General features: G+C 49.0%; 1 protein-coding gene across 4 annotated transcripts in view; it reads right to left on the bottom strand.

The window, feature by feature from the left end:
- The window catches only part of LOC135221950 (erythroid differentiation-related factor 1-like), a 51,267-nt gene extending 37,881 nt beyond the window's left edge, over positions 1 to 13,386 (bottom strand). Inside the window, exons 1-3 of one of the 4 annotated variants that reach the window (XM_064260023.1) lie at positions 13,282 to 13,386; positions 11,688 to 12,011; positions 11,396 to 11,526 (exon numbers count right to left, since the gene is read on the bottom strand). In XM_064260023.1, the coding sequence (XP_064116093.1) occupies positions 11,396 to 11,526; positions 11,688 to 11,978 (422 nt within the window). In that variant the 5' untranslated portion in view covers positions 11,979 to 12,011; positions 13,282 to 13,386. Of the gene's footprint in view, positions 1 to 11,395; positions 11,527 to 11,687; positions 12,012 to 12,769; positions 12,999 to 13,202 lie in introns of those variants that run through there. The other 3 variants (XM_064260004.1, XM_064259995.1, XM_064260015.1) reach the window with 3 other exon arrangements.
- Positions 13,387 to 14,768: the final 1,382 nt, after the last annotated feature.

The raw sequence follows: 14,768 nt of genomic DNA, 5'->3' as shown, positions 1-14,768 counted from the left end.
ATCCCCGAACTCATAACAAACAAACCCATCCCAACTCGAAACGAAAAAACTCATTCATACAAAAATTCTCAAAAAAAAAAAATTTTTAATACCCCCCTAAAAGATATCACAAGAGTTCCTTACTGAACAACAGTGACTGGCCGCCAGTGCAGCACCGAGCCTCTTTGTCAGCAGAAATCTAGAACATATCTAGTAGAAGGTATGTACAAATTAAGGATTGGTGTTTGCTCCCGTACCCAGTATTGTATCCGCCGATACAAAGGTCCCAGAGAAAAACATTTCTCGTAGGTCCACGCGAACGTCTTTAAGATAGTGAGATGCAAAAACTGAATTGCACCTCCATATGCGTGTCAATGATTTTCTTAATGACATATTCTTCTGAAAAAGAGAGAGACGTCGCCACTGCTCTAACTTCATGGGCTTTTACTCTTAAAAGTGGAAAAGAGTCGTCAGGACAGAACTTGTGAGCATCCGTAATGACGCTCCTAATGAAGAAAGCTAATGCGTTCTTAGACATGATTCTTGTGGGGTCCCTTTAATCGAACACCAAAGACTTTGTCTAGAGCCTCCCATTTGTTTCTTTCTTTGTAAAAGAACTTCAAGGCTCGTACCGGGCAAAGAGACCTCTCTGTTTCTCTCCCTACTAGACTCGATAAGCCTTTGATCTCGAATCTCTTGGGCCAGGGATTCGATGGATTTTCATTCTTCGCTAGAAAAAAAAAGAGTTCTAAACGAGCAAAAGGCCGAGTCTTTGTTAAAGCCGACTTCATCTTCTAGGGCATGAAGTTCGCCAACTCTTTTGGCTGTCGCCAAAGATAGGAGAAACAAGCATTTTCTTGTTATATCCCTGAACGAAGCTACGTGGGGGAGGCTCAAATCTGTCAGACGAAAGGAACTGAGAACTACTCCAGGTTCCAGCTGGGAGGAGTTAGTTCCTTCGATTTTGTCGTTTCAACGATCTAATCAAATCGTGCAGACTTTTATTCTCAGCAATGTCTAGGCCTCTGTTTCTAAATACTGCCGACAGCATGCTCCTGTATCCTTTGATCGTCGATACAGACAAATGAGAGACCTCTCTCAAGAACAAAAGGAAATCGGCGATTTCGGTTATAGAGGTACTGGAGGAGGACAACTTCTTAGACTTACACCACCTTCTGATACCTCCCACTTCGACTGATAGACTCGTCTAGTGGAAGCTCTGCGGGCTCTAGCGATAGCGCTTGCAGCTTCGCGAGAAAACCCCCTCGCTCTGACAGTCTTTCGATAGTCGAAAGGCAGTCAGAGCGAAGAGCGGGGAGGTTTTGATGAAACCTCTCGAAGTGTGGCTGTCTGAGAAGATCCATCCTTTTTTGGAAGGGATCTTGGGAAGTCTACTGTCCACTCCAGCACCTCTGCAAACCAATCTTGTGCTGGCCAAACGGGCTATCAGGGTCATCCTTGTCCCGTTGGACGCTACGAACTTTCTCAACACTTGTCCCAGGATTTTGAAAGGGGGGCGGGGGGAAAGCGTACACGTCCACATGAGACCAGTCCAGCAGGAAGGCGTCGACCACGAGAGCTCTTGGGTCTTCCACCACTGAACAAAAGACTTCCAGCCTTTTGGAAAGGAATGTGGCGAACAGATCTTCGTGAGGAGTGCCCCAAAGATCCAAAGACTCTGACACACCTCTGAATGAAGAGTCCATTCTGTGTGAAGGACCCTGGCTTCTCCTGCTCAGTCTGTCCGCCCTGATGTTTCTCGTCCCCTGAACAAATCTTGTTAGGAGGGCGATGTTTCTTTTTTGTGAGGCCCAAATTAGCAGATCTCTTGCTATCTCGTAAAGAGAGACTGAGTGCGTTCCTCCTTGCTTCCGAATGTAGGACAGGGCTGTAGTGTTGTCCACATTCACTTTGGACCACACTGTTCGTCACAAAGGGTTCGAAGAACTTTAGCGCCACAAGTGGAACTGCTAGAAGTTTCTTTGCAATTTATGTGCCAGGACCAACCTGTGCTGCCTTCCAGGTGCCTGACACTTCTCTCGGTCCTAGTGTTGCTCCCCAACCCTTCTCCGATGCGTCGGAATACAACACTCGGCTTGGGTTCGGAACTTCCAGAGAAATTCCCTTGTTCTCTTTAGAGGGACAACCACCATTGCAGGTGTGGTTTTTCATCTCCATTGGAAGGAGGAAAACTGTCGGAGAGAAGTCCTGTCTTCCAGTTCCAAGATCTTCCTTAGAAAAAACTGAAGAGGGCGAAGATCTAGTCTTCCTAGAGGAAAGAACTGTTCGAGCTGAGGAAAGGGTGCCTAGCAGGCTTAACCATTCCCTCGCCGAAGTCCGTTCTTTCCCTAAGAAGAGAGAGACTTTTTCCAAGCCTCTCACGATTCTCTCTTGCGAAGGAAATACTCGAAAACCCGAGAATCCATCTGAATCCCCAGATAGGGGGACCAAGTTCTGTCTGGGAATCAGTTTGTGACTTCTCGAGGTCCACGGAGTAGTCCCAACGCCTTTATCAGGTCTAGGTCAAAGAAAGGTCCTCCCAAAAAAACCACTGTCTCTCTGTTCTGGCCCTGATGAGCCAATCGTCCAAATATAGAGAGATGTTGACGCCTTTGAGGTGAAGAAACCTCGCCACTTCCTCATCAGGTTTGTGAAGACCTGAGGAGCTGTGGACAGGCCGAAACACAAGGCCCTGAACTGAAAGATCCTTCCCTCGTCATGAAACGGAGGTACTTTTCTTCGACGAAGGGTGATCGGGACATGAAATAGGCGTCCTGGAGATCCAGCGACACCATCCAATCTCCTTGACGTAACGCCGCAAGGACTGAGGCCGAAGTCTCCATAGAGAACTTCTCCTTTCTTTGAACGAACTTGTTCAGAGCGCTGACATCTTAGAAAAACTGTCTCCAGCCCCCCGAGGCTTTCGCAACCAGGAAAAGCCGATTGTAAAACCCGGAGAGTTTTGCTCTAGAACCAGTTCTATAGCTCTTTTGTCCCACATTTGATTCATCCATCAGACGAAGAGTATCCCTCAGTACAGGGTTTCCCTTGTTAATCTTTGGAACTGGGGGGACCAGTTGCCCTGCGGGGACCAATGGTCGTTAGTGGAGGACTGTCTTGGAAGGGGATAAGATATCCCTTCCTGATTATGGACATGGAGGAGGCGTCTGAGTTTATGAGTGACCAGGCGTCTGCAAATTCGAGAAGCCTGGCCCCCACTGGTGTTTGAGGCTGTCTGTCTCACTTCCCTTTCTTAAAGGGACGGGAAGGAGCCTTACCTCTCCTCTCAAGACCTCTTCTCTAGAGGTAGCTCTGGAGAGAGGCCCTCCTCGAAAGGGCTGAACCGTAGAAGTCGGTCCTTTCTTGTCAACTGAAACAAGTGGTCTCTTCTTCCTTGCAGTTTGCAGGAGAAGATCCTGAGTCGCCTTCTCCAGTCAGTGATCGAGAAATGTCCTTCACTAACTGAGAAGGAAACAGGAAGTCAGACATGGGAGCGAAAAAACCAGGGCTGCTCTCTGTGAGGAGAAACCGCCTTGGTTAGGAAGGAACTAAAAATACTCCTCTTCTTAAGGAGTACTGCTCCGAAAAGAGAGGAGATTTCTCCCGATCCGTCTTGTACCGCCTTGTCAATACAAGCAAGAATACTCAGAATGACTTCGGGGTCAAGACCATCCGAGTCATGAGCTTTCTTAGACATCACCCCAAGGGACCAGTCTAGGAAATTAAACACTTCCAAAATATGGAAGAGTCCCTTGAGGAGATGATCCGTCTCCGAAATCGCCAAGACACGCGAGCTCCATTCAAAGCGTCTCCTTGACGAGTCAACCAAGGTTGAAAAGTCCGCTTCGGCTGCCGCTGGGAGAGAAAGGCCCATGTTCTCCCCAGTTCGGTACCAGAAACCTCTCTTGCCAGAAAGTATGGCTGGAGGCATACAGAAGGTGGTCCTGCCCAGATCCTTCTTAGACAACATCCATTTGTCTAAGGACTGAAGCGCTCTCTTCATAGAGATCGTAGGTCTCATCTTCAAGACCGACGAAGACTTAGGCACAATCGCACTCGAAAACAGTGTCGAGGCGAAGGAGGAGCGGCAGGAGTTAAAGAATCTCCGTATTCCCGTAAAAGAAGGTCAGTCAGAAACCAACTTTATAGTTCGAGACTCCTTCTCTACCGTCACCCTCTTCTTCCGAATCTCCTTCTACACCTTGTGGAGAATCGGCCTGAAAAACGAGAGGATCTTCATCCCGTTCTCTCTCTACTGGTGACAAACTCCTACTAGGAGAGGGGCTCATAGAGTGAACCGACTCTCTCTCACGTCTAAAAGAAGTCTCGCGTCTGCTTGACTTCTCGCGCCTGAACAGCTCCTCGCGTTTGGCTGGCGCCTCGCGCTTGTCTGGCGCCTCGCGCTTGGCTGGAGCTTCACGCTTGGCTGGAGCGTGTAGCCTGGCTGGATGCCTGGCTGCATCTCGCGCCTGGCTGACGTCTCGCGCTTGTCTGGCGGGCCTCACGCAATGTTGACTCCTCGCGCCTGGCTGGCGCCTCGCGCTTGGCTGAATCCTCGCGCTTGGCTGGCCCCCGGCGCCTTGGCTTGCGCCTTCGCTTGGCTAATCCTCACGCCTAACTGGCGCCTCGCTGGCGCCTCAGGCCTGAGCGTATCTGATCTAGAGCAACTCACTCGGATAGATCCTGACGTTTGTACGACTCTTCGCGCCTGGAAGACGTCCCATGTCTGGCGGACGCTTCACGTCTGGCTGGTGAAAGAAGACGAGACTTCTTAATAGGAAGTCTAGCGTCCTTCTTGCGAGGGGGATCCCTCGAAAGAACTCCAACCAAAGAGGCAATCTGCTCTTGAACTGCAAGCAATATCCTCTTGGAAGCCACCCCAGCGTCCTCTTCAATAGAAGAAGCAGGAGAACTCGAAGGAGTGCGATCCTCAAATACTGCTCTAGGAGGCGTCGAAACCAGCTTAGCCTTCTTGATAGAAGAAGGAGCTTCCTCCGAGAAGCGTTCCGGGCTCGAGTCGAACGCGCGCTCTTTCCAATGCCTTTCCAGTGGCCTAGAAAGATCCGAGTCCTTCCACCCTCGTTTAGGTGAAGGAGAACCGGACGACGAGAAACAATCTCGTAGGACGCTTCTATTAGAGCGGTCCTGAGCAGACTGTAACGAAAACAAGAACCTTGCTGAAGGGACGCCTGACCGTTGGGATTCCCCACAACCTCCGTACGACTTTCGACTTTCCTACTCCTCTGGGTATGTGAGTTTGGAAGAGGTCTAGGCCTGGGAGCATCGCAGGGACGGTCAGACGCCCCCTCCACAACACTGGGAACACTCACTTCACTTAGTAAATCACAATCACTAGCCTTACCTTGCATGGCCGCCATCTTTGTCTTCATTTTACGAAGAGTAGCCTTCAGATTGCGATTTCAGAAGCCGAATCCGAATGCAAAGCCTGTGAGGATTCAGATACATATCGAGAATCATATTCATTAACAAAAGGAGAGTTAGACTCAGAAAAAGGCTCAATAGGCCTTGTACTCACACTCTTTTGTGCAGCCCGTCTAATCCTATCCCTCCCTCCTAAACTTCCTTCACCCCCCAGTAAGAAGTTAGAGTCTTCCATTCATTAGCATCCAACTTTTCACAACTCAATACAGGTGTTAGCTAAGAACAGTCAAAACCCCCTACATTTACGACATACAGTGTGAGGATCAACCGAAGCCTTCGGTATCCTCACCTTGCAGCCTACATTCACACACACTCTCACACTAACACTTGAATCAGACATTCTATTAGAAAAATCAAAAGCAAGTCCAAATCCAGTCCACAGTAGCGAATGCCAAAACAACAATCCAGTACGTCACCAAGAAATCCAATAAAGATGATCAATAAAGTCTTGAAAAGTGAATTCCAGTCAGGAGGTAGTAACAACAATGTTGATACCACCGGCGACAGAGAAAATATGATAGAAAACGGGAATGGTTCCTAGTCCTGCCGCCAGGGCAGGCAGGTATACCACCTGACCTACCGGTAGCGAGTGGCGCGAAATTTGAATTTCTGTCGGGGACGACGGAGTCTTAGCTATGTATATATCTGACAGGTAAGTTCATTGTATGAAACCTGCAGTTTTCTGTTGTGCCGGGTAGCGAACAGGTCTACGACCGGTCGCCCCCACAGGTTGAAGAGCCTTTCCGCCACGTCTGGGTGTAGAGACCATTCGGTTCCTATCACCTGATCCCGACGGCTGAGCTTGTCCGCTACTACATTCCTCTAGCCTGGAATGTAGCGGGCTGACAGCTCTATCGAGTGAGCAGCGGCCCACTCGTGCTCCTGCACGGTCAACTGGTGTAGCGGGAGAGACACTAGGCCCCCCTGCTTGTTGACGTATGCCACTACTGTGATGATGTCGCACATCAACACCACTGAGTGTCCCACCAAGCGGCCCTGGAATTCTTGGAGAGCGTAGAACGCCGCCTTGAGTTCCAGGACATTGATGTGAAGGTGCTTGTCGTGATGGTCCCACACACCTGCAGCCAGCAACTCCTCCAGGTGTGTGCCCCATCCCTCGGTCGATGCGTCTGAGAACAGCAGCATCTCCGGGGGGGGAGTGCGGATGGGCACTCCTCTTAAGAGGTTCTTGTCGTCGAGCCACCAGGCTAGGTCCTGCCTCACCTTCTCCGTGAGAGCCACGGGGAAGTAAGGTGGATCCTTTGCCTGAGACCAACTCTCCCTTAGTCTCCACTGGAGAGACCGCAGGTGAAGACACCCGTGAGGGACTAACTTCTCGAGTGACGACAGATGGCCGATCACGACTTGCCATTGCTGCGCTGCCTGTTCCTGCCGAGACAGGAACCGGCCGGCTGCCTCCCTGAATTTGCTGATCCGCAAGTCTGCGGGAAAGACTTGCCCTGCTACCGTGTCGATCAGCATCCAGGTAACTTCATCTTCTGCTTTGGGTTTCGAGATCGGACTTCTCGTAGTTTATCACAATCCCCAGATCGTGACAAAACTTGAGGAGCCGATCCCTGTCCTGTAGCAACTGCGAGCAGGAGCTCGCCAGGACCAGCCAATCGTCGAGATACCTCAGAAGACGTATCCCGTGCGAATGGGCCCAAGCCGACACCAGAGTGAACACTTGCGTGAACACCTGTGGGGCGGTTGACAGACCGAAACAAAGTGCCCTGAATTGGTACACCGTCCCGTCGAAGATGAAGCGGAGGTACTTTCTGGAGGACTGATGGATGGGTATTTAAAAATATGCATCCTTCAAGTCCACTGAAAGCATGAAATCGTTCCCCCTGATCGAGTCGAGCACGGCTCGCTCAGGGGAGAGAGGTTTATCACCGGACGCCAGCCCCCCGTTGCCTTCTCCACTAGGAAAAGGCGGCTGTAAAAGCCCGGTGACTGATCCTCTACGATTTCTACAGCTCGTTTCGCCAGCATGGTCTTGATCTCCTGTCGAAGAGCGTTGTCCTTTGATGATCCCCGGACATAGGTTTGTAGATGGACCGGTTTGGAGATGAGGGGGGGCCGAGATTCGAAGGGTAGTAGATATCCCTCCCGAAGGACGTCTACTATCCAGGTCTCGGCGCCGTAGCGCTGCCAAGTTGCCCAATGGCTGGCCAGGCATCCCCCCATTTCCGGCAGCAGGTGAGGGGGAACGCCGTCCCTAGCGTTTCCCACCTCGCTTCGACTTCTTCCCACCACCTCCTCGGGGAAAGGAGGTCTGGGAGGAGGGCTGGTTATGGCCTCCTCTCGCAGAAGTCGAAGCAACAGGAGTCTTCACACGGGGCTTAGGCGGAGCAACCGTCTTAGTAGCCGTGGAAGCGCCAGCTAAACTCTTAGGCTTAGCCGCAGTTACTCGAGATTGCCCAGAAACCTTCGAGACTGCCTGGTGAACCAAGCGGTCACTGTCATCAGTGCGCCGCCTTTCCACCGCAGCGTCCACCATCTCTCCGGGAAAGAGAGCAGTGGAACTCCTAATGGGTCCGTAACGAAGACCGAGTGCCGCCTCACGCCCAGCCCCCTTGGTCACTCGGGTAAGGACTGCGTCCCTACGACGAAGAACCAAGTTGGCCCACAGCTTAGCAGTCTGATGGGCGAGGTAAGAGATAGCTCTTCCTCCAGACTGGCACAGTCTCCTGAAAGACGGGTCGTCTTCGAGAGCAGAGCTCCCAGAGCCAGCCGCGACTTTGGATATTGTGAGGGACCACAAATCCAACCAAGAGACTGCCTGGAATGCTGCCATAGCGGTAGATTCCAGGGCGAGTGCCTCCTGCTGCGAGAACCAGAGGTTCTCCGACAGGAGCTGCTGCAGGGACACACCTGGAGTCAGCCTTGCTAACTCCGGGTTAACCTGTTTCGGCGGTATTGGATCTTCCGATGGCACATAGAAACGCCTCTGACGCTGTAGGGGAGGTGGAAGCAGCTTGGAAGACCGACCGGACTTCAGCGAGTCCTCTCGCCCTGAGACGAGATTCTCCACTTGGTCCAGGACCAAGTCTGCAAGCTCCGATCGCGGCAATCCCACCATCATCTTGGGTTCCCTCTTCGGGCCCCAAAATGACTCGAGCCAGGACGTGGGCTCAGAAGGTGGTAGCGGCGATCTTTCTGCAAGGCCATTATGCTGACGAATCAGCTTAATGACTTCTGCAAAGTTCCTCTGTATCTCGGGAGTAACTGCATCTTGAGGAGTAGGACCGTCCAGTCCCTCCAGCAAGAACAGATCCCGAGACACTCCTCCTTCAGAAGGAGGAACAGCGACAGACCCCTCACGGTCGCCTCCAGCTACTTGCGCGTACGTCCTGGCCGGTCCTAGAACCGTGCCTGGTGCGTACGGCGTCGTAGCGGGATCACGAGAAGCGCACCCCTCGCATACCCATACCTACCTACGCCTCGCTCCTCCCGGTGTAGCCCGAGGAGGTTGAAGGTACTGGAGAGGCAGACCTGACGCTCCCCCCTCGCTCGCTGGCAGGACCAGCGTGCTTGGAGAGCTGCGGCTGAGCTGCAGGCCTGGCCTTGCCGCTCACCTGAGGCGAGAGGCTCGGCTGAGAACGTCGATCCCGATCGTCAGGCGAGCTGTTGCTGGTTGCCATCTCCGCCCGGTCCCGATGGGAGCGGCGGTCAGGCGACCTGCTAGGCTCGCTGTCGCGTCCACCTCTTGGCGCGTCGAGCCGCTGGTACCGGCCGAGGCTGGTACCGACGGCCGCGGGGACCCCTTCCTCACCTCAGCCCGTGGCCGGTCGGAGACCGTCACGTCTACCCGAGCAGCCAGCTGGTCGCTGCGAGAGCGTCCGCTGGCCTGGCGAGAGTCGTCTGCACGACTCTCGCCAGTCTTCTGCTCCGCGCCTCGGTCTTGATGGCGAGCGAACTCAGGCGTCGAGACTTTGGCTGGACGGTCTCCCGCGGGAGACCGTCCACTCGGTACTTCTCGCGAACGAGAAGCCGAGGCAGATCCTGGTTTAGCGGCAGAACCGCTAGTACCAGGCGAGGAAGTGCCAGCCGAAGCTGGTACTCCTCTGGTCCCCGTCTTCTTCTTTGCAGAAGGAGAGACGGGCCCTGAGCAGAAGAGCCCCCCGAATCGCCAGAGCGAGACGGGCCCTTAGAAGGTCCTGAAGGAGCCTTCTTAGGGGGGGGAGGAGGCAACCTTCTTCTTCTTCGGCTTGGTAGCCTTAGAAGTCGAAGGGGAAGAGGAGGCAGCAGACGACGAAGAAGACGATGAAGACGACGACGACACCTTCCTCTCTTCTTCCTCTTCTTCGCCAGGCTCCGCAGGACAGACGTCAGGTCTTCCATCCAGGAGGGAGCCGGGGCAGTTGCCGAAGCAACAGGGCCCGACTGCACCTGTCCGGAAAGACCTGAGCCTGGAGCAGCACCACCAACAACAGGAACGACAGGAACAGGCACAGGAACAGCAGGAACAACAGGAGCGTCAGCGTCTGGAACAGCGGGAGCGGCAGGCACAGCAACAGGTAAGGCGGTACCAGCGCAACAGGGGAGCCAAGCGTCTTGTCGGCAGCTACCTGCATTCTCGGTACTGGCGGCAAGTCTAAGGGAGAGCTTTTAGGGCAGCGGAAGTCCGGGGTCGGCAGCACAAAGAACCCAGGTGGCGGTGGCACAGTTCTCCTTGACACGGCAGCGAGAGGTCTTTGAATCGCAGCTGTCGGTGTCACTGTCGTCACATGCGGCGTGTAGACTAAGTGCGGAGGCATGCCATAGGCCGGAGTCGTGATCGTAGTAGTGGTAGTGGTCACCACACCATGTGTGACCACTGCCGACCCCGCCAACCGCTGGATTAGCCCCTGGATGCTCAGCACTCCCTGCAATCCCAGTGACTCCCACACCTGTCCCAGGTGGCACACCTGCGGAAGCAACAGTCGGGTGAATTAGAGGGGTTCCCTCGCGCTTGGGGGGAGACGAACCCCACCCAGAGCGGACGGAAGACCCCGAGTACAACTGTACGTCCGGGTAGCGAGCGCCCTCCTCCACACTCGACGGATCAAGTGAGGAGAAGGACTCCGCTACCCGCCCCCGCAGGGGAAGGCGCGAAACGTGGGGGCTGACCAGGGGGCAAGAAGGAAGACGAGGTATCCGTTACCAAAGGAGTCGCTGGAGAGCTTTCCGACGACTCCTTTGTAGGCCTACGTCTCTTCCTGCCCTCGTACAGAACCCACTGCGCCTCGGACCAATCAACACACGTTACACATGGTTCGGCTCGGGAGCATTCTCGCCCCCGACACCTTGTACATAGTTCATGTGGATCCACATCCACAAAGGAGCGAAATCTGCCGCATTTACGCCCCTCCAGCCCGGGACACACTCTACGGGCGACCAGGGGGCGCGGCGAAAGCTCCATCTCTTGATCCATGCCGCGCAACGATCGGACAAGCAGTTAACTACCATTCTCCCCTTGTTCGAAGCTTACGACTGTTCCAGCTGCCGCTAGCTACTTCCTATTGTTAAAGGACCGATGGTTTGTATTACGTATTGGAACAAATGAGGACCTACAGGTTTGGTTAATATCAACCTATGACCACTGAACCAAATATATTGTCTGAACCACATATATTGTCAGGGAAGGAAAGGCTACCAATATAATCAACATCCAATATAGATGCATTTACTGTACTTATTGTTAGTTGAACCTGTTAAGCAGCAGTGATTTGTCTTTCCAGTAGGAAATCTAATTGCTTTTAACCCAGAAATCTCTGCCCTTGTAAACACAAAAATGCAATTTTAAAATTTGTCACTCAATACCACACCCATGCCAAACATTGGGAAAGACCAAAGAAAAAATTTTTCATGCCAAAATCAACAAAGATCAAGAAAAGGTTTTACTTTGTCACATATAAAAATGAAAGTGTTTAAAGCTGATGCCGAATTTCAAGACATGCTACATTATACTAATACAATAACAATTTACCTGGAGAAATCTGCATGTTTCAATGTTGGATTGGGCAATCTGATGGAGGAGTGATCTTGCAGCCAGTTAGACGGTGGCCTCTTTAAATCTGTGTTAGACTGTAGTTCACGAAACTGTACTGGAAATTCTACCTGCAATTAAATAAGCAGTTACATTGCACAATTCCCTGCATAAATAATTTCAAAAGCATCCTAAAGACTAATCAAAACTTGCAAGAAATCATTGTACATTTAATGTTTAATTTCACAAGAAAATGAAGAGACAATAAGACTGGTATACAATGTCAACTCACTTCTGAACTTTTAACAACTGCTGCAGAATGTATTTGCAAATCTTGCTCATCTTTGCATCCTTGAACATCTAGGTCCCTCTCCTGGTGATAAGACTCTGCTGTCTTCTTATCATTCAAAAACTGACCACAAGCAGCACCCACTGTTGGTTTCCTGATGGGACTTAACGCTTGTGATGATCTTCCTGAATCTGATATCATTAGCGATTTTGATGCCTCATTGGGAAGAACAACTTCAAAATCCTCATCAGGGTTTGAGCTCTCTTCTTCTTCTTTATCATTACTTGCTTCCATTTCTATTTCTATAATAAGTAAAGTACCAAAAATCTGAAATACAAAGAATGTGTAGCATTAGGTAGTACCATGGAAAACCATAGGATTTAAAAGAACAGCTTGTACACAGCTACATGGCCATAAAGAATCACAATCTGAAATAGTGCTGCTAAACCATTCACACTTCATTTGAGTAATGACAGGCTCAGGAAAGAGAATTGTAATTTCCCATTAATAAAAAGCAAAATTTTGATCAAGGGAAGTAAAAGCTCCTAGCTAAGCCATTTCACCCAGTTCTAGGTAGGCTATCTCTTGAAAAATTCCCAGGTGTACTCAACAGTAAAAGGTACCCCAATTACGTGCCTAGATGGCCAATTCGGAACTACCTAGTACTACCTACTAGCTAATCTGAGGTAAAACACTGACTAATTTCATATACGTACTACCTACCTATATTGTTAAGATGTATCATACTACCTGTATGGTTATGATGCCCCTCACCTAGTATAAACCACGACTTTCCACTGAGGTCCCCTTTAAATTATGGGCATAGCCCTAGTACCTAGGTACTACCTAGGTACCTCGCAATGACAAATGGAAAACAAAACGGCCAGAATTTCCTAAAACACAAGCTAACCAGTCCAACTAGCTATAAGGTTCATGTACGTAGCTAGCGAGAAGAAAGGCGAACCACACAAGGACAACATTCTTTTGCAGCTACTACCTAAGCTTAATCTTGCAAATAACATAAAAGAATAGGTACCTAGCTACCTACTACCTAGGTATGTACCTAGTAGGTAGCTACTACCTACCTAGACCGCTAACCCCGGACAGGCCTGGTGCACAGGTTGTTCACGAGAAATAAATCTTCGTCCATTCATAAGAATGATATCACTATTTCAAAATCAAACAGTACAACTTACCACAGAATGTAGTTGCCTTTGAAAGATAACCAAGTGATCGTATGAGCCGTACTCGTATAATGCTGACCAGTGTCACCTCAAAATGTAAACAAACAATTACACGACGTTCATAGATATCGAGTTAACCTAAATTGATTTCAGCTGTGTTGTTGCCCTAATTGTAATTAAATCTAGTTATATTGACAAAATAGATACTGTATAAATACTGTATATATGTGTAACATAATGACATGTACATAGAATATAATAATTCGCTTACTGCGTCAACTGAAATTTGCTCTAAACTATTTTGGTTATAGATTCCTTAAAATCGACCACTCACCTTTTATCTTGCTTTCTGTTACGATAATTAGAAACTCGAAAAAGGGGGAAAAGTATAGCTAGAAGTATCGTATACCCACTGTCAATAATTTCTTCAAGTCTTAGCTGGTATATATAAAGATCAAGCCTCATCAAGGGTTTCTGTCGTCAGCAGTTGTAGAATGTTCTAGTTTCTTCCATAAGTACGCTATCTATTTCAGTATAATATCTGTAACTATCTCGTCTTCAGTTATCAAGGGAAGAATGATGACCATCGAAAAAAAGTATGTGCTCAAACTTAACTAGCAGTTTTTCTTATTAACGTGTCTTTTACTATAGTAAATTACAAAGAAACAAACATTCGAAGTCTATGACAAAATACTATAGCAGACAAAATTACCAGAGGTACTTAATAAAAAACAAGCGCGTTTCGTGGTGGAGAAGAAAATAATTGATTAGCCAGTTACCAGGAAAGAGTGAAAAATGTGCAGGAGTGGTAATGGGAACAAGTAAGCTGACGACGAAAACGGTTGCCATTAGAACTGATAATTTCGCGTAAAGCCGTTATGAGGCAAGCGACTACTCTTAATTTTATAGAGAGGAAACTAATGCAGATAAAGCTATAGATAAATACGGCCCACACGCGTTTCTAATCAGGTGAATCCACTGAAGACAAAATGTGAAGTTGTTAATGCACGTAGAGAGATTCCCGTCAATACAAGGACTGCCATTTGTCAATACAAGGACTGCCATTGATGACACTGCTATTGCTATATTCGTTGGTTGAAGTAGAAAGAATAGGCGCTGCATTGAAAAAAACAGATCTGGGAACTAAAACCAGAAATAGGGATTTATAGCGTCTTTGATTATGTAGAATACCGATATTAAAAAAAATCAAAATAATAATAATAGACATATCCTATGGTCCATCTCTCCAAGTGTTGAAAATTATAAGTAGTGCCGTTTATAAAAGAGGATTGGCTACAATCACTTTTTCGCAAACAGACTTTCGAGTTCATCATCTGTGTCGAAATTGCTAAAATATATTTCTTGATAAACTACAATATATATTATGGTAAAGGTTAAAGCTTTACTGAATAATTAGTCAACGCGCAAGATATTATATTTCACGGAGATTCTTGTGTGTTCTGTTTCAAGCGATATATTGGAAATGAGGGAAGAGGATAAATGTGGCATTGTGGTTTTGTTTAGTCTCACAATAGCTTTCGAATCCTTGTGTATGAACTACTATAAAAGCTTTGTGGTTCGCTGAAAACACTGAAGCAGTACTCGATTGCCTGCAAGACTACTTAATTCATTTCAAGAAAGAATTGTATGCGGACTGGAATTCATCTTCATTTTCCATCCTGTTCTATATTCATATTATTGATTTGTCAAATATACCACGGACACATGTAGTGAATCTGAAGCTATTTGCTGATGAAACTGGTTGAAGTTCTTACAAGTGGAAAGAAACGAATGTCAAAAAAGGTATATAAATTTAAATGAAAATAACACTGAATTCATGTTTGTTGTTATATCTTGGTATACAGAAAAAACAAGTTAGGCAGCCCTGGTGACACTCAAT

The sequence above is a fragment of the Macrobrachium nipponense genome, chromosome 20 (genome assembly GCF_015104395.2).
Source record: "Macrobrachium nipponense isolate FS-2020 chromosome 20, ASM1510439v2, whole genome shotgun sequence".
Taxonomy (NCBI): Eukaryota; Metazoa; Arthropoda; class Malacostraca; order Decapoda; family Palaemonidae; genus Macrobrachium; species Macrobrachium nipponense.
Note: the sequence above shows the minus strand (reverse complement) of the source record. Positions and strands in the feature narration are given on the sequence as shown.